The sequence below is a fragment of the Anabrus simplex genome, chromosome 3 (assembly GCF_040414725.1).
Source record: "Anabrus simplex isolate iqAnaSimp1 chromosome 3, ASM4041472v1, whole genome shotgun sequence".
In the NCBI taxonomy this organism is placed as follows: domain Eukaryota; kingdom Metazoa; phylum Arthropoda; class Insecta; order Orthoptera; family Tettigoniidae; genus Anabrus; species Anabrus simplex.
Window position 1 is genome coordinate 301,564,234 of NC_090267.1, and position 24,415 is coordinate 301,588,648.

General features: G+C 39.2%; 1 protein-coding gene and 2 non-coding genes across 6 annotated transcripts in view; 1 reads left to right on the forward strand and 2 right to left on the reverse strand.

Annotated features, from left to right (window-relative positions):
* SCCRO4 (DCN1-like protein SCCRO4) overlaps positions 1-24,415 on the reverse strand; it is a 157,300-nt gene that overhangs the window by 53,975 nt on the left and 78,910 nt on the right. For all 4 annotated transcript variants that reach the window (XM_067143112.2, XM_067143113.2, XM_067143114.2 and 1 more), the window contains one exon: positions 16,950-17,058. In XM_067143112.2, coding sequence (XP_066999213.1) covers positions 16,950-17,058 — 109 coding nt within the window. The remainder of the gene's footprint in view (positions 1-16,949; positions 17,059-24,415) is intronic.
* On the reverse strand, positions 6,697-6,770 carry TRNAL-CAA (transfer RNA leucine (anticodon CAA)). The gene has a single exon. It is a non-coding gene; the product is annotated as a tRNA-Leu (tRNA).
* TRNAL-CAA (transfer RNA leucine (anticodon CAA)) lies at positions 7,193-7,273 on the forward strand. The gene has a single exon. It is a non-coding gene; the product is annotated as a tRNA-Leu (tRNA).

The following is a 24,415-nucleotide window of genomic DNA, read 5'->3' on the forward strand; positions in this document are numbered from 1 at the left end:
TATTCCTAACTGCTAAACCCATACTAGCAGAGAAGTCCAGCAAATGCTTACCATTCCCACTAGGTCCATATCTTCCCCACATTTACCAATCATCCTTTCGTATCCTTCAGTTCTATTTCCAACTCTCGCATTGAAATCGCCTATTAGCGCACTCCTGTCTTTGCTGTTGACCCTGACCACAATGTCACTCAATGCTTCATAAAACTTGTCAAATTCATCCTCATCTGCACCCTCACATGGTGAATATACTGAGACAATTCTTGTCCTAATTCTTCGAACTGCCGAAGTACACTTTATAGTCTCCTCGCTCTTCCTCAGTATCTCCCCTTACCTGAATAGCATTTACTCCTAGCACATCCAGATGCATCCTCTTTGCTGACTCAGCCAGTTCTACTTTCTTTCTTCCAAATGCCCCATGAATATTCATGGCTCCCCATCGAATTCCATTTCATTCGCCAAGTTGTTTCCAAGGAGCCCATCGCTTGTCATATCGGAGTGGGACTCCGTTACTCCCATAGGCCCGAGACTTGCTTAAAATGTTTTGAGCTCGGTAAATTCATGAAGCAGGATGCTACCCTAATTACACATAGTCCAAGTGAAGACCTCTCCTCTAACGGGTTAGGGATCACTGGTGGATTGTATAGTCCTAGCCACCCCAGCACAAGAAGGGCCATGACTCAGAATATGTCTGAGATGCCCACTCCCATTCCATAGCAACTGGCATCTTGACTACTAGGTCACTCAACCCTTGCCCATGGTTCACAAACTAGGACGTGACTACAGTAACCCACACCATGAAACATTAATTAAAATAAACACACTTTTTCTTTTTTATACGGAAAATGTACTTAAGATGCTGAAAAGAATTGAAAAAGTGGGCGAATTTTTAAAATGAGTACCGGAATACCTACTGCATATGCCAAAAACTTAAAATGTTACGGACATGAAACTTGGTATTTGGACATTCCTTTAAAATACAGGAACACACATTTTTTTTTCGGAAAAGGCACTTAACAGGGGTGAAAAGAGGTGAAAAATAATCGAATAATTTTTTATGAGGATGCTTATATCTCAAAAAATGAAGATGTTACAGATGTGAAAATTAGTATTTGGAATCTCCTTTAAAAATCTCCTTTGGAAAACCCAAATGCGTGACGGTGGGGGTGGGTAAAGGACTGATAAAGGGGTTAAATTATTTTTATGGGAATACTTATATCTCAAAAACTGAAGATGTTGAAGACGTGGAAATAGGTATTTGGAATCTCCTTTTAAAATAAAGGAAGATGGTTCTTTTTCGACTTCAGAGGAGATTGTTCCTCACATGTACAGTTCTTGTCGCATGGTCATCTTAGTGGAAATTCTATGTTCCCAAGGAGGGAATTAGATATTTTTCCACCAATAGAGCATGTCATCTTAGCCCCAAAAGGCAATACCACAAACGTGGTTTACAGAGAGTTTCTGGGGTAAATGAAAATCAATTTTTTGGTGAGTTTTTGTAGGTACCTTAGGGATTTTCAGATAATGTCTTATTATACAGTACCGAGGAACGATTACTTTTATCAAATTACGAAATCTACAGGAGCGAAGCCGTGGGTAACTGCTAGTTTTATAATAATTCAAATTAGTTTCCTTTTTGTTATATTAGTATGCTTTCGTAACTAGTTTAGGTTCTTTGTTAATGTATGTAAAATTCTGATTTTGGACACTTCTCAGATATCATTACTCATTTTATAATTATTCAAGTTAGTTCATTTACTTAGACTACTATTTTACTATGTTTTTGTAACTGGGTTAGGTTAAGTTTGTTATTGTATATAGAATACCAATTTTGAACCATTCTTACATTTCATTAACGATTTCATAATTATTCAAATTAGTTACTGTTTTAGTGTGTAAAACTGATCCCTTTAGTATCATTGTAAGTGCATAGTGAAGAAGCGAACATGGTTTATTACTGTAACACAGGTACTTATTATACTGTACACCTTCCATTTATCATACTATATTATTTTTGTACATTTGCTCATTAAATATTTTATGATCCTCATATTTTATCATTACCAGAACATCAAAAATTTTATTCAGTGAAATGAACTTAAATATGAAGCGTGGTTCATGTTTCGCCACGTCAAGGTACTGTGTGTATAGAGGATAATAAAATGCCACATTATTATTCTGAATCTCACATGGAGTGACCAGGATTTGAACCACGGAACCCAGTGATGAGAGGCCAGCGCGCTGCTGCCTGAGCCACAGAGCTTCTCTTTTAGAACTCAGATATCCCAGAATGGGTTGGAACAAATACTTTGATCACAGTTGGAGATATATTTTATACAGAAAGATTTAGATTCTGACTTGCATTCATTTCTTAATTTTTAAAAAAATTCTGATATCATTAATGAGACCTGATATTCTGTACAATTTGTGTACATTCTTTTCAATAACAGCAGTTAACAGACATTTTGAATCTGACATGTTATACATCAATTAGTACATAGTTTAGTGCATAGAATCTGATTCTGCCTTTTAAAATGTGCTAGCATAAAAGGTTTCGAGAAATTTTTATTTTTAGATTTTGTTCTTTTGTTTAGGTACTACTATTTGCTAATATACAGAAGTATTATAGTAACAGAAGTTCTAAAAATAAACAGTAGATTTTTAAAATTTTACTCACAAGATGGCAGAGGCTTCATGGTCTAGCAGATCATTTTTTTTTTTTTTCAACTTGCTTTACGTTGCACTGACACAGATAGGTTGTATGGCAACAGTAGGATAGGAAAGGCCTAGGAGTGGGAAGGAAGCAGCCGTGGGCTTAATGAAGGTACAGCCCCAGTATTTGCCTGGTGTGAAAATGGGAAACCACGTAAAACCATCTTCAGGGGTGCCGACAGTGGGGCTCGAATCCACTATCTCCGGGATGCAAGCTCACAGCTGCGCTACCCTAACCATATGGCCAACACGCTCGGTCTAGCAGATGTTGAAACACATATGATGCAATTACCACAGTTACAGCAACCTAACCTGTGTATTGAGAGTTTTTGTTATCTCAGTTTGTGTTTATTTGCATTTTTGTGTTTCCTGTGTGTGGCGTTTAGAAGCAAGTAGATATGGCAATTGGTTAACTTTGTTGTTCTGTACACCAACCAGACAATTTTTGTTACGTGCGTGGGACAGTCACTCCAAAAACTCAAAGCCAATCACTGATTTAGTTAAGAAGGCACATAAACTATATTTTGTTTGTACTCTTGGTGATCAAGATAAAAAATGTCCGTCATGTTGCCTGCATAACCTGTAACACTATTCTAAGAGAACGGTTGGAAGGAAAGCTCTGAGCCATGACATTCACTGTTCTAGTGGTGTGGTGTGAGCCAACAGGCCATAGTTCAGACTGTTACTTCAGCTTCACAAAAGCGAGTTTCAAGCAAAACAAGACATAAAAGAAATTACCCAAAAGTGCCTTCAGTGTGTCTGCCTGTGCCCCACAGTCAAGACTTGCCTGTTCCTGTGTGTAACTTACAAGATATTTCATCAGCCTCAACAACACCAATTGAATGAGAAGATTGTGAGCAATGGGTATAACAACTAATCAGGTATACAAACTGGAAAGTTTTGTTTTATGTACACTTTTTATATGGAACTAATATTTCCAGAGATAACTGGAAAAAAAAAATCACAAATATCTCTGCTGTTACTCCTCATATGGTAAAAAACCAAATTAAACATAAAACTTCAGAAATAATATTAACAACTTTTAACGTGCACTTTTTTTTTTTTTTTTTTTTTTTAAATAGCTAATATCAGAGGAAATGTGACATTTCCTGTTTCTTTTTTTTTTTTTTTTTTTTGCTAGGGGCTTTACGTCGCACCGACACAGATAGGTCTTATGGCGACGATGGGATAGGAAAGGCCTAGGAGTTGGAAGGAAGCGGCCGTGGCCTTAATTAAGGTACAGCCCCAGCATTTGCCTGGTGTGAAAATGGGAAACCACGGAAAACCATCTTCAGGGCTGCCGATAGTGGAATTCGAACCTACTATCTCCCGGATGCAAGCTCACAGCCGCGCGCCTCTACGCGCACGGCCAACTCGCCCGGTATTTCCTGTTTTGGTCTCCTTGATATTGGTAAGCAACTGTATACTAATCAGTATAATAACACATAATATATGGACTAGACTTAAATACAGGACAGATATTGAACTGAACTACTTTCGACTTCTGTACACCTAAACCAGGATTGCCCCTGTGGGTGGGGGCAGTGGAATAACGCCTCCTGCCTGTCGTAAGAGGCGACTAAACGGGACCCCAGGAGATCTGAACTTGGCGGCATGGGTTGGTGACTACGGGGCCTTACTTGAGTCCTAGCATTGCTTGAACTTGTGCTAGGCTCCTCACTTTCATCTATACTATCCAACCTCCTTTGGTCAACTGTTGTTCTTTTCTGACCCCCACGGTATTAGAGCATTTGAGGTCTAGGGAGTCTCATTTTGATGCCCTCCGTGGCCCTTGTCTTTCTTTGGTCGATACCTTCATTTTTCTAAGTATCTGATACATTACCTTCCATTTTTCTCTATGATTAGGGTTATACTTCCTCTAAAAAACAATAATCAAAACCACCACCACCACTAAACTAGGATTACTATGGTTTCACTATAACCACATAACCACTGATGGTGCCATTTTAGGATGCAACTAGCCTAATGATGTAACATATATGGAATTTTTAAACCTTGGCAATTTATAGAATTTTCACAACTAATTCTGTTCACAAGACTTGAATCTATCACATACAGCTGGCCGTATAATGCTCGGCAATTTTCAGTAGGCAGTAAATCTGAAATGCACCTACGAATCATCCCCTGGATCTTAAAACAGTTTACTTGAAGTTGCGGAAAATAAACCAAACCATTGTAGCAACACAAATTGAAATGCCCCTTTACCATTTCTGCAGCAAAATGCACTTGGCGGTGAATACAGATTTCATTAAAAAAAACCACACTGAATAATTCAGTGGAAGTTTCATTATAAATAGTGTACCGAGCCAACAAACTTATTTCCCTATTGCAGAAATTATTAATTCAATCCCTAGTTCGAGCTCCGACATCTGCAGTGCTTCATAAAATGCATAAAACGCCTTCTTGGGTGTCCTTTCCTATGAACAGAACCCATTTCACATGAGAAAATCGAAAACTGTATGCATGTGCTCTTTAGCGCTAAAAATGATGAACAGAGTAATAATTGGCTTTCTGCTAGGTAGGATATTCAGTCAAGGAACAAGTAACCACAAAAAGAAAATGTAGATCATATAGGTCAAAACACAGAATATCCAGTTACCGATAATACGTGCTTCCATCACTGCATTCCACATATAACGCAATGGTCCTTTTGCTACAAGGAAGTAATCAAATGTGCCATAATGGTGCTGTGGAATACAACGTGCCACAATGGCGCTGTGTAATGAAACAGCTCAATGTGCTCTGCAGTCTTATTTACCCAATAACGGCAGTTAATTTGGTACAAAGAAGAAAATATGCAACCATGTAAGTGTGCTCCCTACCCTTAAAAACGGACTATGAGATAAGCAAGTGAAGGTAGCTGGATGCACTGAAGGAACCACAAACAAAACCACCTTCTGAGAGAATACCCATTTACTGGTACAATGGTGCTGTGTGTGCGTGTAATAAAATGGCCAACACTGTGCACGGATAGCACAATCCCGTGGCAGTTGATGAAATATGGAACTGAAAATCAGTGGATTATTCGGACACGTATTCAGAGATTCACACGGCCATCCATCGGCAAATGCAGTTAAATGAAACACCGACGGCATTGTATTTTGCAAAGAAATGACTATTTGAGTCAAATAAATTACTTTTTGAAATACAGAATATCCTGAGATGGATTTCTTTCTGTTTCTCGCTTATTAGAAACAACATGGAGCAACAACTAACATACTGGTGATAACTTGATTTCACAGAGCCCTAAATAGGGCTGGCATAGAAAGATCAGCAGAGACAAGTTTCAGAGAGTCATCTACCGGCGAATCTAGTTAACTGCAACGTCCTAGGCATCATGTTACTTAAATAAATGACTATTTTATGCAAATAAAGGACTTAGTGAAAAAAATTTTTTTAAAAAAATAATCCTGAGATGGAGACCTATCTTTTGATGTATAATACATAGGTGTTAGCATTGCAGTTTCTCACAATATTGTGTTACACGTTCAAATTACTGTATATATACAGAAGATAGTTTTATACAGATGTAACAAGAAATCATCTTGTCAATTATTGTTACATAGACAGATGAACAAAAAATGTATAAATCAAATATACTATTCAAAGGGCAAATGTAGGAATATTGAAGTTGTGTCCAATAGAAAGTCTCTGAATAGGCTAGCGCTCCCATAGTAGAACCCGAGATATCTGGAGTAATCAAATCCATAATATAACATTATTGATATACAAGATTTATATGCAAATTTTCCAGTACATCAGGATGGGAAGAGTATGTGGGAGATATTGCTAGATTTGCCAACAAGAAAGTGAAGGCACAGGATTGGACTGGGTACAGGAAATGGCTGAAGGAACCAATGCTGAAGATGAAGAATATTCAAAATCGACTTTCAACCTATTAGGTCGTGTTACGTACATTTAGTAAGTGTTGAAGAGATGTCAAGTACAGAACAAAAATGGCCAACCAGACACCAGTGGGATTCGAACCCACAACCTCCCGATTTTGCGTCGGTTGCTCTACCAATTGAGCTATGGTGGCCTAGGCCATGTTTGTTCTGTTGGAAAGGATCTAGACTACAGGTCTGGTACTATTACTATCACACTGTAGAGTGCGTTTAAGTTGCCCGTAGCTTAGATCCTTTGCAACAGAACAAAGATGGCCTAGGCCACCATAGCTCAATTGGTAGAGCAACCGACGCGAAATTGAGAGGTTGTAGGTTCGGATCCCACTGGTGTCTGGTTGGCCATTTTTGTTCTGTACTCGACATCTCTTCAACATGTACTAAATGTTCGTAACACGACCTAATAGGTTGAAAGTCGGTTTCGATTACAATGCAGTCGTGAAAATTCAATATTCATTGACTTGGCCCTCAACGGGCAACTTAAACACACTCTACAGTGTGATGGTAGTAGTACCAGACCTGTAGCTTAGATCCTTTCCAACAGAACAAAGATGGCCTAGGCCACCATAGCTCAATTGGTAGAGCAACCGACGCAAAATCGGTAGGTTGTGGGTTTGGATCCCACTGGTGTCTGGTTGGCAATTTTTGTTCTGTAGGGGAGAAGGGGGCACATTTGAACAATTTGAATAATTCGCCAAACAATTGAAAGTCCTAATATCTAATTTCATTATTTGAGAGTGGCACCCCTTCTCTTCAGCTGACATTTGTTTTCCCGCCATTCATTTGCTGTGTTTGGTGTGGGTGAATGAATAAGTATTACGCTGCATTGAAAGTAAATTTGCCAATTGAACTTTGTAAGGTGTTTGTGACTGTGTTGTTCCATAAAAGGTAAGTTTGTTTCTGCAGTACTACATATTAATGGATTGTGAAGCGTGCCAGTAGAACGAAGCTGTTGCAAGGTCTTGCTGTTCAGCAGAATTTAAGGTTATAGTTAATGGCTGCATGCGGGGTAGATTTGAACACTGCCTTTGGGATGTGCCCCACTGTAAGTACACATGTTTACGAAGCAAAATATAACAAAAAACTTCTACTGATTAGTTTGAATTTATTTTAGAACTGGGGAAAACTATGGTTCGTACGTACATTAAGAAGAGAAACAAACCGGATGTCCCGGAGGAAGTTATAAGGGAGGCTGTAAGAGCTGTCATGGAGAGAAGTCTTTCGGTGAGGGAGACTGCTTCAAAATATGGAATGACTCACACTGCATTGTACTACAGAGTTAAAAAGGAGACCTAAACAAATATCGTGCGTTTTCTTCGCGGTATGCAAGTCGGCAAGTGTTCAGTGAAAATCAAGAGCTAATGCTACAAGATTACATTGTTAAGTGCTCTAAAATTACTTACGGAATGACTTACATGCAAATCCGTCAGTTCGCGTAAGATTATGCTAAGAAATCAGGCTGTAAATATCCAACTACCTGGGATGAAAACATTGCAGGAATTGGCTGGGTGCAGGGATTTATGAAGCGACATAAGAAACTTGCTCTTCGTAAGCCTGAAAATACAAGTCTCGCCAGAGCCAGGGTGTTCAACAAACCAAATGTAATGGAATTTTATGACAATTATGAGCAAGCACTTAAATTGGTGCCGATCAGTGCGGACAGAATCTTGAATCTCGATGAAACGGGGCTATCTACAGTTGTACAGTCTCCAAATGTTGTTGCACAAGTGGGGGTGAAGCAGGTTGGGCAAGTAGTTTCTGGAGAGCGTGGAACAATGATAACAGTTTGTATGATAATCAATGCTGTTGGTAATAGTTTACCACCTGTTTTCGTCTTTCCAAGGGCGAGACTTGCTGACTCACTGATGTCTGGTGCACCACCTGGAAGCCTAGGCCTAGTCAATAGTCCTAGAAGTAGCTGGATGACAGGACCTTTGTTTTTAATGGTACTGGAGCATGTCAAGAAAATGACTAGGTGTTCGAAGGAAGACCCTATCATTTTGTTAATGGATAATCACGAGTCCCATTGCACTCTAGATTCTATTCTGTATGCCCGAGAGCATGGTATCGTTTTGGTCACTTTCCCCCCGCACTGCACACACCGGCTGCAGCTACTAGATGTAGGAGTCATGGGGCCATTCAAAGGAAAGCTACGAATCGCACAGCACGACTGGATGACTGCTAATCCTGATAAAACAATAACAATTCATGACTTAGCAGCATTAACGAATGTTGCTTTTCAAGCTTCCTTCACTGTGAAGAACATAACTGCTGCTTTTTCTAAGACAGGAATATGGCCTTTTTCTAGGCTTGCTTTCAGTGATGACGATTTTGAGCCATCATGCGTTACCAGTGAGGAAGTCACTGTTTCAGAGAACTCTGTCCCTTCTGCTACCAGGCCTGGAACACCTAGGCCTACTGGAAAACCTTGCGAGGAAACTCAAAGATCACAAATGGAGAACCTTTCACCAGAAGATGTTCGAACCTTTCCGAAAGCTGGACCTAGTTGCGAAAAAAGGCAAAGAAAGAAAGAAAGAAAGAAAGAAAGAAAGCCAAATCCCGCATTTTAACAGCTACCCCAGTTAAAGACTGCATTGAGGAGAAAACTGTAGCGAGGGCTGCTCTAAAGAACAAATATGGCAGGGAGGCTAACAATCAAAGCAAATTTCGAGGAAGTCAGAAGAAACCTAAGAAACAACTGACTTTTTAATCGTCCAGTGAAAGTGATGAGGATATTTCAATTCACGATGAAGCAGATTTTGAGACATTTGAAGAAATCGTGGGGTTTCCTGAGATGGCAGACAATGAAAAAATATTAACAGGTGACTTTCTGTTAATTCGATACGCTACAAAGAAAAACAAGGTGTTGTTTGTAGGTCAAGTAATCGAAATATCCGACAGTCTTACATATAAGATAAAATTCATGCGCAGGTACGGGGAGACATGGAAATTTCTATTTCCAGAAATAGATGATATCAGTGAAGTTGAAAGAGATGATATTGTTGTCAAACTTCCACCGCCATATACTTCAGGTGGAACTGCACGCAGTGCAGCATTGAAAACTTTCGGTGTGAACTTCAACTTCTGCAAGGACAAAGTTATGTAAGCAGGTGAAAAGTGTCCTTCAAACAACATAAATCTTACATAATTGATGTATTTTTTACCAATTTATGTATGTTCATAAGTGCCCCATGTGTAGTTCAAAGGTACCCCAGGGGTGGGGTAGTTATGAACATGTTACATCCTTATTGTTTTCTATTAATAGGGTGCATCAGAGCCTTAATTTTGTGGTTCATTCGATTTGAAACTATGTATAATATGTAACTCTTTCAAGAATGTTGTGATTTCGATGAATAAAATATTTTGGGTAGTAAGAAAATAAAAATTCTCAAAATTTGTTCAAATGTGCCCCCTTCTCCCCTACTTGACATCTCTTCAACACGTACTAAATGTACGTAAAACGACCTAATAGGTTGAGAGTTGGTTTCGATTACAATGCGGTCGTGAAAATTCAATATTCATGAAGAATATTCTTAATTCAGTATACTTGCTTAGCCAGCTGAACTCTCATAATCTATAAATTCTGGGTTGACTACATTAAAAATAATTCTTACAAACAAATTGCAGATTATAAATGAGGCAGTGAGTGACATAGTGGGCTATGGGCAGAGTTAGATGGAACTGAGATATTTTGAGTTTTGAGTTTGCCCTAATAAAGAGAAAAATGCTCCTGTTAACATATTGTATATTTTACTGTTTACCATCTCAAAGTACACATTTCATACATACATTATCATTATAGACTGTTATGCCTTTCAGTGTTCAGTCTGCAAGCCTCTGTGAATTTACTAAACGTCGCCACAATCCTCGATTTGCAACTAGTATTGTGGCCTCATTTAGTTCTATACCTCTTATCATTAAACCGTTAGAAACCGAGTCTAACCATCGTCGTCTTGGTCTCCCTCTACTTCTCTTACCCTCCATAACAGAGTCCATTATTCTCCTGGGTAACCTATCCTCCTCCATTCGCCTCACATGACCCCATCACCGAAGCCGGTTTATGCGTACAGCTTCATCCATCGAGTTCATTCCTAAATTAGCCTTTATATCCTCATTCCGAGTACCCTCCTGCCATTGTTCCCACCTGTTTGTACCAACAATCATTCTTGCTACTTTCATGTCTGTTACTTCTAACTTATGAATAAGATATCCGAATCCACCCAGCATTCGCACCCGTAAAGCAAAGTTGGTCTGAAAACAGACCGATGCAAAGATAGTTTCGTCTGGGAGCTGACTTCTTTCTTACAGAATACTGTTGATCGCAACTGCGAGCTCACTGCATTAGCTTTACGACACCTTGATTCAATCTCACTTTCTATATTACCATCCTGGGAGAACACACAACCTAAATACTTGAAATTATCGACCTGTTCTAGCTTTGTATCACCAATCTGACATTCAATTCTGTTAAATTTCTTACCTACTGACACCAACTTAGTCTTCGAGAGGCTAATTTTCATACCATACCCATTGTACCTATTTTCAAGTTCCATGATATTAGACTGTAGGCTTTCGGCACAATCTGCCATTAAGACCAAGTCGTCAGCATAGGCCAGACTGCTTACTACATTTCCACCTAACTGAATCCCTCCCTGCCATTTTATACCTTTCAGCAGATGATCCATGTAAACTACAAACAGCAAAGGTGAAAGATTACAGCCTTGTCTAACCCCTGTAAGTACCCTGAACCAAGAACTCATTCTACCATCAATTCTCACTGAAGCCCAATTGTCAACATAAATGCCTTTGATTAATTTTAATCTATCCTTAATACCATAGTCCCCCAGTATGGCCAACACATTTTCCCTCGGTACCCTGCAACATGCTTTCTCTAGATCTACGAATCACACACAACTGTCTATTCCTCTCGTAGCATTTTTCAATTACCTGGCGCATACTGAAAATCTGATCCTGACAGCCTCTCTGTGGTCTGAAACCACACTGGTTTTCATCCAGCTTCCTCTCAACCACTGATCGCACCCTCCCTTCCAAGATGCCAGTGAATACTTTGCCTGATATACTAATCAGTGAGATACCTCGATAGTTGTTGCAATCTTTCCTGTTCCCTTGCTTATAGATAGGTGCAATTACTGCTTTTGTCCAATCTGAAGGTACCTTACCAACACTCCATGCTAATTTTACTACTCTATGAAGCCATTTCATCCCTGCCTTCCCACTATACTTCACCATTTCAGGTCTAATTTTTATTTACCATCCTTCCCACTTCCTCAAGCATAATTTCACCAACATCATTTTCCTCCTCCCCATGAGCTTGGTTGTTCACAACACCACCAGGTTGATTTCCTTTTACTTTGAGATGATGTTCAAAATATTCCCTCCACCTCTCCAGTGATTCCCTGGGATCTATTATGAGTTCACCTGAATTACTCAAAACACTGTTCATTTCCTTTTTCCCTCCCTTCCTTTCTTTATTACTCTCCAGAAAGGTTTCCCTGCTGCTTGACTTAGCCTTTCCAGGTTGTTACCAAAATCTTACCATGACTTCTTTTTGGATTCAACAACTATTTGTTTCGCTCTGTTTCTTTCATCTACATACAACTCCCTGTCTGCCTTGGCCCTTGTTTGGAGCCATTTCTGATAAGCCTTCTTTTTGCGTTTACAAGCTGCTCTCACTTCATCATTCCACCAAGATGTTCGCCTTTTCCCATCTTTACACACAGTCACTCCTAGGCATTCCCTTGCTGTTTCTACTACAGCATCCCTGTATGCCACCCATTCACTTTCTATACCCTGAACCTGCTTACTGTCTACTGTTCGAAACTTCTCACTAATCATATCCATGTACTTCCGTCTAATATCCTCATCCTGGAGATTTTCTACCCTTATTCGTTTACAGACAGATTTCACTTTTTCTACCTTAGGCCTAGAGATACTTAGTACACTACAGATCAGATAGTGGTTTCTATCATCGAAAAATCCCCGGAAAACTCGTACATTCCTAACAGATTTCCTGAATTCGAAGTCTGTTAAGATATAGTCTATTATGGATCTGGTACCCCTAGCCTCCCATGTGTAGCGGTGAATAGCCTTATGCTTGAAGAATGTATTCGTAACAGCTAAACCCATACTAGCACGGAAGTCCAGCAAACGCTTCCCATTCACATTAGCTTCCATATCTTCTCCACATTTACCAATCACCCTTTCGTATCCTTCAGTTCTATTCCCAACTCTCGCAATGAAATCGCCCATTAGCACTATTCTATCCTTGCTGTTGCCCCTGACCACGATGTCACTCAATGCTTCATAAAACTTATCAACTTCATCCTCATCTGCACCCCTCACATGGTGAATACACGGACACAATTCTAGTCCTAATTCCTCCACTGACAAATCTACCCACATCATTCGCTCATTTACGTGCCTAACAGAAACTATGTTCCGTGTAATGGTATTCCTGATAAAGAGCCCTACCCCAGACTCTGTCCTTCCCTTTCTAAAACCCGTCAAGTACACTTTATAATCTCCTATCTCCTCCTTGTTATCTCCCCTTTCCCGAATATCACTTACTCCTAGCACATCCAGATGCATCCTCTTTGCTGACTCAGCCAGTTCTACTTGCTTTCTTCCATAAGCCCCATTAATATTGATAGCTCCCCATCGAATTCCATTTCGTTCGCCAAGTTGTTTCCAAGGAGTCCGTCGCCTGTCAAATGGGAGTGGGACTCCGTTACTCCCATAGGTCCGAGGCTTGCTTTAAATGTTCTGAGCTCGGTCGATTCATGAAGCAGGATGCTACCCTACTTGCACATAGTCCAAGTGAGGATCTCTTCTCTAACGGGTTATGGACCACCGGTGGATTGTATAGTCCTAGCCGCCTGAGCACAAGGAGGGCCAGGACTCGGAATATGTCCGAGATGCCCACTCCCATTCCATAGCAACTGGTACCCCGACTCTCAGGACCACTTACTAGACCACTCAGCCGTTGCCCATGGTTCACAAACTAGGACGTGACTACAGTAACCCACAAACATGAACCAGTACACATTTCAAAGAAAAATTATTTACAGGATGTAATTCCATCATTTAACCACCTAGTTAGGCCCTTTTCACCTAAAAACAAAAAACCTTGTAATACAATGGATTCATCTGGTCTATAATGTTAGCACCATTTCCTTCTCTCTTTTTTCGGCGGGGGGGGGGGGGGGGGAGGGTTACAAAATTTCAATATCACTTGGAAAAGAGCATAATTCCATCTTTCCATCTGTATATGCATTTTCTTATCAGTCCAACTCAGTACTTACCCAAAATCACCTTCATTACCTGCTTACTATACATCTCTTGTTCCTTCACAAAAAGTATTTAGATCTTCAATTAAATCGAATATTGAACTAATGCCAAGGTAAACAAAATATTTAATTACCTTCAGATATCCGGGTCTTCCTCAATATCCTCAGCTGTACTCGAGTCATCCGGCTGGAGCGTATGGTATAGAATGCAGCATTGTGATTCTGCAGAGTGCATACAGTAGAACAGACAGCAACTCCTTATATTTAGCTTTATTTATTTTTCTTCCTGTAGGATTCTTTCACAGAATATGTAAAAGATAAGTGCCTTTTTCTTGTACTGTCATTAATTCTTTTCTTTCGAGTAAATTCTACTGTATTCTTGCCAACTTATCAGTTCAAATAAAGAGAATTTTGTGCATTATAGTTACCAGTTTTATAGAACACACCAAATATAGTATCCTTTTCACTTTCTATAAGTTTGTGGTTTTTACACCAGCTCACATTATCTGTCACTGAATGCACGTTGCACTTACATCCAATACTTTGCTGCTTTGCAGGAACCATCCTGTTCCTTTTGTCACTCATCATCATCATCATCATCATCATCATCATCATCATCATCAATGTCCCACTCCAGTCGCCCGGGTGTGGTTTCCTTTTATCACTGATATCCTCTAATCCTAAGTTTCTACATACTTACACAGTTTTTCTTTTCCACTTATTGTCATGCCTTAATTATTTTTTTTTTACAACTACTCACTGTTACTTCTCCTTCACTGTCCGTTATGTTGTACACAACTAATAAGTGCGTGAGAACAGGCACAGCTATTGGACAGCTTGTGTAACTTACGGGCAGCATACATCATGAACACTTCTATCTGCTTGGCATAGCTCACTGTCTTTGCAGTACAGTGGAACCTCAATTCTCTGTTTTTGGAGGGACCACGAGAAAAAAAAAAAACGTACATGGGAAAACGAAAAATCCGGGAACGAATGAACCATCAACAATTTGGCTTAACATCACAAAAATGAAATATGTATACTTATAATCTTACAAACGCCCCTAAACCAAACCAAACTACAGCCCCAATGAGCCTTCCGCCTACCAAGCGACCGCCCTCGGTCTGAAGGCCTGCAGATTACGAGGTGACGCATGGTCAGTGTGACGAATCCTCTCGGCCATTATTCCTGACTCTTTAGACTGGGGTTGCCATATCACCATTAAATAGCTCCCCAATTAAAGGTAATCATAGAATGAGTGAACCTGGAACCAGCCCTCATATCCAGGTAAAAATGCCTGACCCAGCCAGTAATCGAACCCGGGCCCTCCGGGTGAGAGGCAGGAGACCGCGGGTCGGCTTCAAACGTTAATTACCGGTACGCGACTTAACTGTCTCGAAACTTCATTCAGTTTTACCAGAGAAACTTCGTTAAATTTCTTTGGAAACTTCTTTCAGTTCAGCAACTTTGATCAGCAAAACTCTTCGAAAAATGTAACACCCCTAACACCAAGCCAAATAAAAATCGACCACAAGTAGTTTTTAATTCTCTAATCTAATAAAATAAAGCACATTAGTTACAAAAGCGTCCAACATGATGCCAAAATCATTTTTTTTTTAATCTCCCATTGTAATTTGGTCACAGGTATACTGTTCCTAGTCGGTTTATGGAAATCTTGTACCGCATAAATTAGGCCTACATCGACTTTTAAAGCTTATGTTGAACTCGAGAAAATGGTTTCAAATGTAAGTACCAATCCTCAAGTTCTCGAATGCATTATATTCAATTCTGCCCGTCACTAATCACAATCAAATGAGAAAGAGAAAAAATATCATTAACACTTCCGAAATTACGATTATTCGCAACCTTGAGCTCAGCAGGAAAACGCGCTCGCTGTACAAGTCGATATGAGTGCGAAATGATACGGAGTTTTTTAAATGTTACGTGCGCAAATAAAACGACTGCGGTTTTTGTAACATTTTAACACAAAATGTGAAATTTCCAGTCTTATATTAGGACGAAAACAGTAATAAACAATCCCAAAACATCCCATGGCTTTACCTATGTAAGGTGCAACATGTGATCTGGTCTCGATAGCATAATTGTATACGGTACGATAATATTAAAATACTAAATTTGTGTTACTTAAGAAGGAGCAATTTCAATTCCTGCCTGAAAGCCCAGAGACTATACAGTGCCCTGAGGGAAGTGCTGAAACCTGTTCACCAATACACTCCAAAAAAATTTAAAAAATAAACGTCTAACCCTGGACATAACGTAGACGTTTTGCAAGTACGAACATTTGACGAAACTCGTTCCGTCTTCAAACAGAGCTGTCGAAATATGCTCTGTGTCCTTCCAATTGTTGTGGGCACACTCTGCTTTATAATGAGGGTTCTCTAAACAATACTATCCGAATGCGATGCTAAGATGATCCCTTATGCAAGTTCACCGCAGCTTGCTTTTCCAGTACAGTACTTCCTCAAATTACCGCAATGACGGGACGTCAACACCAAGATCCGTAAGTATGCCGTAGCCGTTGTTTCATAAGATACAGTTTCTTGAAAAATGCGTGATCAAGGATTTAGTGTTGATGGGACTGAAATTTCTGGATGGTTGATCCGAGAAATCGTTTCTTCGAGGAACAGATAATGCAGGATTTTTACAACGTGATTTAATTAGGATGCTCGCGGGACCATGTAATTTGAACGAATAATACGAGAAAACGTAGTTTCCGGGAACGTATAATTGAGGTTCTAGTGTATAAACGTGAGATGAGCAATTTCCGTAAAATTAAAGGATGGAAGTAGCCTACGGATGCATTTGATATTATGCACACTGGAAGATGAATGTGTGCCCTACAAGAGGGCACTAATAAACTCAAATTTACCAAATACTTGGCATAGCCCACTCTCACTCACTCACTCACTCACTCACTGCCTCAAATATCCTGTGAAAAGCTGAGCCGTGGATATTAATAAAAATATAGTATTTCTTTCTCTTTACTTACCCGAGCAAAATCATAAGCGTATCTATAAATGCTTTTGAATGTAACTTGATCATTAAGTAACGATCGGAGATAATCCAGTTTACTTTGTAGTTTAGATATTGTATCACACCTATTAAAAGAAAATTACAAGAACGAATTAGAGTGAACACAAGCATAGATTGAAAATGATTAAATTGAATGCTATTAAAATCATAATTTAACCATATACTGGCATATAGAGAGATAGGAACATGGAAAGGAACACATTGTAATACAAACACAATGGCAGATCAGTGTTGAAAGAAGGAATAGCGTGAGGAAACAAAGATAAACATGAAAACATAAAAGGACAATTTCCACACCTTCATGAATTGCCATCTTCAAATACAGTAGATAGATTCTCTCCTCATCAATCCCAATTCTTTCACATCCATCTTTTCTCAGCCCCTGATGAGTTCATTTCTGCTTCCAAGCTTTATCAGGAGGGTGGGTATCAACACTCACTGAAGGGCCATCTTACAGATCTTCAGTCTTGATGCAGAAATTATACGATAAGAAGAAAACCAGATAGCAAGAAATGAGATCATTTTCTCCTTGTGTGTTTGTCCTGCGTTCCTAATCTTTTGCCATCTGTATTTATCTTATGTTTCTTCCGATTTTGTGTATTTATCCAGCTTTCTTCTTAACCTGCACTTCCCACATGAAGACTGAAGATTTGAGAAGGGATTGATGTAGAACAACCTGGATTGATGAGACAACCTATCTATCTGAAGACTAGATACGACTTTTTCCGACATGACGGCATTTTACGTCATGTATGTGCGTCTACAGTAAAAACTATAGGCCTATCTCTCATTTTTAAAGATGAGAGGAAGTATCAAAAGGTGTGAAAAACACGTGAGAACAAGTGTTAAAACCCTTTTTTGCTGGGGATTATAAAATAACAAGTACCAATACTCTGGAAGGAATGAAAAACACCAGACAACAAATATGAAAACGTGTGCAGGGGACAACAAAAATATCGAAGTATTATTGCATAATCACACTCTTTCTAAAACAAATGTTAGTAGGAGCCTTTTTATTTTGGAGCAGTGGGTCATTTTTGATCACACTCTTAGACGGTGAATTGGATAGTGATGTGCACGAATGACACCTGAAATCGCGAGAATCAGTTCCTACAACTCAGAGGTTGCACTCAATGTCGCATGCGAGGAATCGGTTCCGCGATGTCACCAGTGTGCTGGGCGCACTCATTAGAGTGAGTCGTCCGTATATAAGTGGGACAAATTCGAACGTGCAATATTTACTATTTCTTTTGTATACAGTATATTATGATATAACACCAATTTAAATTATATTGGTTGTCAAGAATGAATTCATCATCATCATTATCGTCATTTTCCTTTATCCAGCTGTAGCCGGGTAGGGGCAAATATGGTTCCTCTCCACTTTCTTTGGTCTTTCCACCACTCCTCCACCGATACTGTGTCCCAGTCCAGGTTTCTTTCTATAATACTGCGTTGGATTGTGTCCTTCCATCTCAATCGTGGTCATCCACGGACTCTCCTTCCTTGAATTTGCATTTCCATCGCCTTTTTTGGCATTCTTTCATCTCTCATTCGCTTTATGTGCCCAAACCATCTTCGTCGGCTCTTCTCTATTCTATCATTCATTTTTTCCACTCCAATTTCTTCCTGGATTTTCTCATTACTTATTTTGTCTCTTCTACTCTTCTGTATCATACTCCTCCAGAAATTCATTTCGGCTGCCTGTATTAGACTCTCATCCTTCTTAGTCAATGTCCAAGTTTCTGCTCTGTAAGTTGTTATGGGTACATAATACATCATGTACATAGTTTCCTTTGCTTCCATTGGCACATCCTTGTCCCATAACATGTTTCTTACACTATGAGAGAAACTGCTTCCAGCTTGAATCCTCTTACTAATTTCAGCATCCAGTCGAGCATTCTCCATTAATTCACTTCCCAGGTATTTGAACGCCTCCACTACTTCCAGGAGCTTGTCTGCAAGTCTAATCTGACCTTTGCATGTTATAAATCTCATTCCGTATTGACAGTTATCACTTTACAAATAAAAAGTATTTATAAGATCCTCCTTTTTCTGCAATGTATTGAAAAGGAGGATCTTATAAATACTTTTTAGTTGTAAAGTAATCTGACCTTTCCCTTCTTTCTCCCCTCTAGTCATAACAAGAGTTTTACTCTTTTCTACACTTAGTTTCAATCCACATTCTTCGATCTTCACATTCACCACATCCAACTGTTCTTGAACATTCATGTCTTCTCCCCAAATCACAATATCATCTGCAAATAACAACATGTTCATTTCTCTTCCTCCATATGCTGTTTTTGCTGTTCTCATGATGTCATCCATTACTATTGTAAACAGGACTGGTGATAGAACACTTCCCGTTTCAGCCCACTAGTGATTATGAACCAACTTGTCCTGCCAACTTGTGTTTGCATGCAACTACAACATTCCTTGTACACTGCCATGATCAATTTTATTAATCCCTGTCCTATTCTCTTTTTTTTTTTTGCACCAGACTGTCCCAAACTTTAGTCCTGGGGAAACTGTCATATGCCTTTTCAATGTCAATGAATGTCATCACAATATCATTCCCCTACTCCCAATGTTTTTCCAGTAGTTGTCTCATAATGAAAATGGGCTCTATTGTTGACCTTCCACTTCTGAAACCAAACTGATTTTCAACCCTCAACCTTATCCTACTTTCCAGTATCCTCTCCATTATCTTAGCAACATGGGATATCAGAGTAATTCCCCTGTAGTTCTTCAATACTTTCTTATCGCCTTTCTTGAAAATTGGAATGATTATTCCTTCTTCCCAATCCTCAGGGACCTCGTTATTCTCCCAGACAATCCTGAGAACTCTATATGTCCACTGCAGGATGTTATTTATGCCTTGCTTCCTTGTTTTTCTTTAATGTGAAAATTAAAATCAACCATTGTACCAGCTGTAGTTCTTTTACGTGCCAGTAAATCTACCAACACGAGGCTGATGTAGCTTACTGTATACTGTACATTAGTAATTCTTCTTTTACAGTAACACAGAAACTGCAGTAAGTACATATTTTGTTGTAATTTTAGGCTGCCCTCAAGATTTGTCGAAGAATGCAGCGAGTCAACGCCAGCTGATGTGCTTCTGCTTCTAATGTGGTTTTCAAATATCGCAAGTATAAACATATCGAGTCTGTGGAATCACATTTCTAATAAGTACACAACTTGTTTGGTAGCGAAGGCCTATCTGTCTTCCGTTACATTTAATTTGCAATGAACATTTCATACCACTACTAAATATTATTATGAGAAACTATTAGAATTACTATTTTTGTTTTTTATCACTGCTTAACACTAGCTAAGGTTGTCTCTTCAGTACTATTGTATTTTGATGAAACAGTAGTAAAATTTATTCATGAATTATATTTTTGGGTTTATGCTGTGTAAATAATTGTAAACACACTCAACGTTTCGAAAGGAACCTTGCCTTTCTTCATCAGGAGAAAAGAAACGACGTGAATGATGTCTTGTTCCAAGAAGTGGATGTTCTTGCCCCTATAAAGCGAGACGGTTGAAATACGTAAACACCCAGATAATTTCAACCGCGATACAGGTTACAACCTCAGTGAATTATGGCTACATATAATCAGAACCATTAGAGAGTAATGCTTTGCTGTTACTATTCATTGTCTCTAGCACTGGGCTAAAATGGCGTCCCCTTTACATCTTTGGGCACCATTTGAAACTTCCTTGTTGCTTTCTCCTAGCAATCATCAATATGTCGTTTTTTTTCTCCTGATGAAGAAAGGCAAGGTTCCTTTTGAAACGTTAAGTGTGTTTATAATTATTTACACGGCATAAACCCAAAAATATAACTCATGAATAGTTACACGGGCCATGAAAGTCTAAATGATAATAGTAGTAAAATTTGTTTTTCTCCGGGTACTCCGGTTTTCCCTGTCATATTTCATTCCAGCAACACTCTCCAATATCATTTCATTTCATTTCATCTGTCGTTCATTAATCATTGCACCAGAGGAGTGCGACAGGCTTCGGCAGCCGGCACATTTCCCATCCTAGCCGCTAGATGGGGGCTTCATTCATTCCATTCCTGAACCACTCGAATAACTGGAAACAGGCTGCGGATTTTCAATTTTCAGTAGTAAACTTGTACGGTGATTATGACATAATATAACTCAAGATTATACAACCCACAATTATATACCTCAAGATCATATAGTGTCAATAACCCCGTACAAGTTTTGATTTATTGACAATCTATACAATTTGATTAGTTTCAAGCAGAGAATCATATATTCTGATCAATTTTTTTTTTTTTTTTTTTTGCCAGGGGCTTTACGTCGCACCGACACAGATAGGTCTTATGGCGACGATGGGATAGGAAAGGCCTAGGAGTTGGAAGGAAGCGGCTTTGGCCTTAATTAAGGTACAGCCCCAGCATTTGCCTGGTGTGAAAATGGGAAACCACGGAAAACCATCTTCAGGGCTGCCGATAGTGGGATTCGAACCTACTATCTCCCGGATGCAAGCTCACAGCCGCGCGCCTCTACGCGCACGGCCAACTCGCCCGGTCTGATCAAATTAGAGTTGTTTTTGAGTATATACTCCAGGACACTATAATGAGAGCAGGCATAGCTTGTAGAGTGACCTGGTTATAAACCAAAACGAACTCACATTACAGAACACATTCGTGCTGCAAGTGTTTATGTATCTGTATCATAGAGGGTGCTACTAGTTCCTCGGAATCGAGTACCCGATTCCCCACGCATATGGAATCTACTCTTCGCGATTCCATTCGCAACCCCTCACTAGAATTGGACAAAACCATCAAATCCTCAGACCTTAATGCCACTCTCGATCGTTCAAAGATGGTGAATCGAGTAGCTGGAAATGTTGGAAATGTGGGTTTGTTTTGGTTTGTTGTTATCGTATGTAGTCAGTGTAATTTCATGAAAGTTGACGATAAATGTTAGTTTCTTTGTAGAATGTAAGTGTGCAAGTGTATTTTATATGAGCCAGTGGATACTAGGGATTTGTAATTATACGCAGTAATATGAGAATGTGTTTGTTTTGATCATGTTGTGAAGCAGGTTTAAGTTTGACTGTGGCAATGCCTCTCATACAACTATTCGCAAGTTTTTTTTTTTTTTTTTTTTTGCTAGGGGCTTTATGTCCCACGGACGCAGATAGGTCTTATGGCGACGATGGGATAGGAAAGGCCTAGGAATTGGAAGAAAGTGGCCGTGGCCTTAATTAAGGTACAGCCCCAGCATTTACCTGGTGTGAAAATGGGGAAACCACGGAAAACCATCTTCAGGGCTGCCGATAGTGGGATTCGAACCTACTATCTCCCGGACGCAAGCTCACAGCCGCGCGCCTCTACGCGCATGGCCTACTCGCCCGGTATTCGCAAGTTTTCTACGGAATAAAACATTAAAAGAGAAGTGGATTAGAAATATACATTGTGATTATTTTGAAGTCAATGACTAAACTGTAGTGTGCATACGTCAATATGAGAATAAGTCTGAGGTTAGGGAAGACTTTTCTCTTAATTCCAAACAGTTAACCTATTTGTGTTCCTCGAGAAATATTAATTTAGATAGAATATAATTGATATAGTGATATTCCGTCAGTGTCTATGTGCTTCAAAGTGTCGAATAATTTAGATGCAAGTGTATTTTAGAATAATATGAGCTTTGCTGCAGAAATGTTTGGCTAGATCTAGGAGTATAAAAACAATTATAAATGTGACAGATGGAGCAATCTGTATACTGTTACAAAGAAGAAATAGTGACTTGGAGGGATTAGCTGGGTTTGTAACGCAGGGTTTTACAATACCAACACCTTACGATTCATGCTGTGGTTATGTGTTATCATCTGACTACAGCGATCTGAAACTTATCCATGTGGTTAAAACATCAATGTTTAGAGTCAATAAAGTTTTTGCACTCATGTCCTTTAATGGGTTAAAACCTACTGTATTATATCTTTAGTGTCTGAACTTTTCATTACTAAGGTTACCATCATTGTGTGAAGTGCTGCTATGCCATATGTCAACATTATGTTAACGTTACGTTGGGTTAACATAATCATTTCCGGTGTACTTGGGCTGAGTGGCTCAGATGTTTACGGTGCTGGCCAAGTTGGCAGGTTGTATCCTGGCTCAGTCCGGTGGTATTTGAAGGGGCTCAGATACATCAGCCTCGTGTTGGTAGATTTACTGGCACGTAAAAGAACTACTGCATGACTAAATTCCGGCACATCGGCGTCTCCGAAAACCGTAAAAAATTTAGTTAGTGGGACGTAAAGCCAATAACATTATTATTTTGGGTGCTGAAGATAAGAAATTGTCCACCACTTCAAAACTAAGGCAGCAAATTATGTTTCGTAGTTCTCATGGGAGCGAATAAATTGAGGAATTTTGCACCTTAATTTATTTTGAAACATTCAGAATGATGTTATACATATCATTTTAACCGTTTCATCATGTATTTTCATCTATCCAGCGAAGTACAATCTAAGGGAAAATTTATTTGATTAATTAAAATTTCTAAAGAATCAGCTTGTTGATCTCTTGTTGATTAGATGTGGTGCGTACTTGTTGGCGAAGCGTTTTCATATGTGAACAATTGATTTTTCCTACGATGTTACATATATCATGTTCAATTACCGCCGTTTGTATAATACATACGTGATATTTTCGTGTTAGCCAATACCAGCAGTCCGGCTATTTCGGCCGCGGAGTGTAGCCCATTATTTTATACCATAATGTGTTTTCTAGCATTTGCTATAATTTTTACTGTATTTCTTTTCTATTTCTGTTTTCTGCTTTAATTGCTTGCCTCTTCCTTGCCTTTTTAGGCTGAAGTAATAACACCATAAGTCAACTTCTCATCTGTTCACCTAAGAATCCCTGCGCCTGAATTTCTCCTCTGTTACTGCCTTCCTATATCCGTAACTCATATCTTCATAAAGTAGTTACAGACATTTCATTTTCTAATACGTCCACTTAGTATTTACATATTTGTCCTATCCGGCTGTCCTCAGTTATAATTGTATTTTCTATTATTTTCAAGTTTCTCAACTGTATTAACTTCTTGCTTAATTACCCCGTATGTATTGTATGTGAGTGCTAATCCGGAAACCTGGACACACTTTCCTTTGAAGAAAAATTCCAAACTGTTCAAATGTAGGCTATAATTTTTGACCTTGGAAAATATCAAAATACGGATGCAATTTTAACAACAGCGTAGACCTTTGTTTCAGGGTAATCGGCTAAATTGTAGGTCGCATCATAAAACAGATAACACAATCATGTTTTTTTTTTTTTTTTTTTTTTTTTGCTAGTGGCTTTACGTCACACCGACACAGATAGGTCTTATGGCGACGATGGAATAGGAAAGGGCTAGGTGTTGGAAAGAAGCAGCT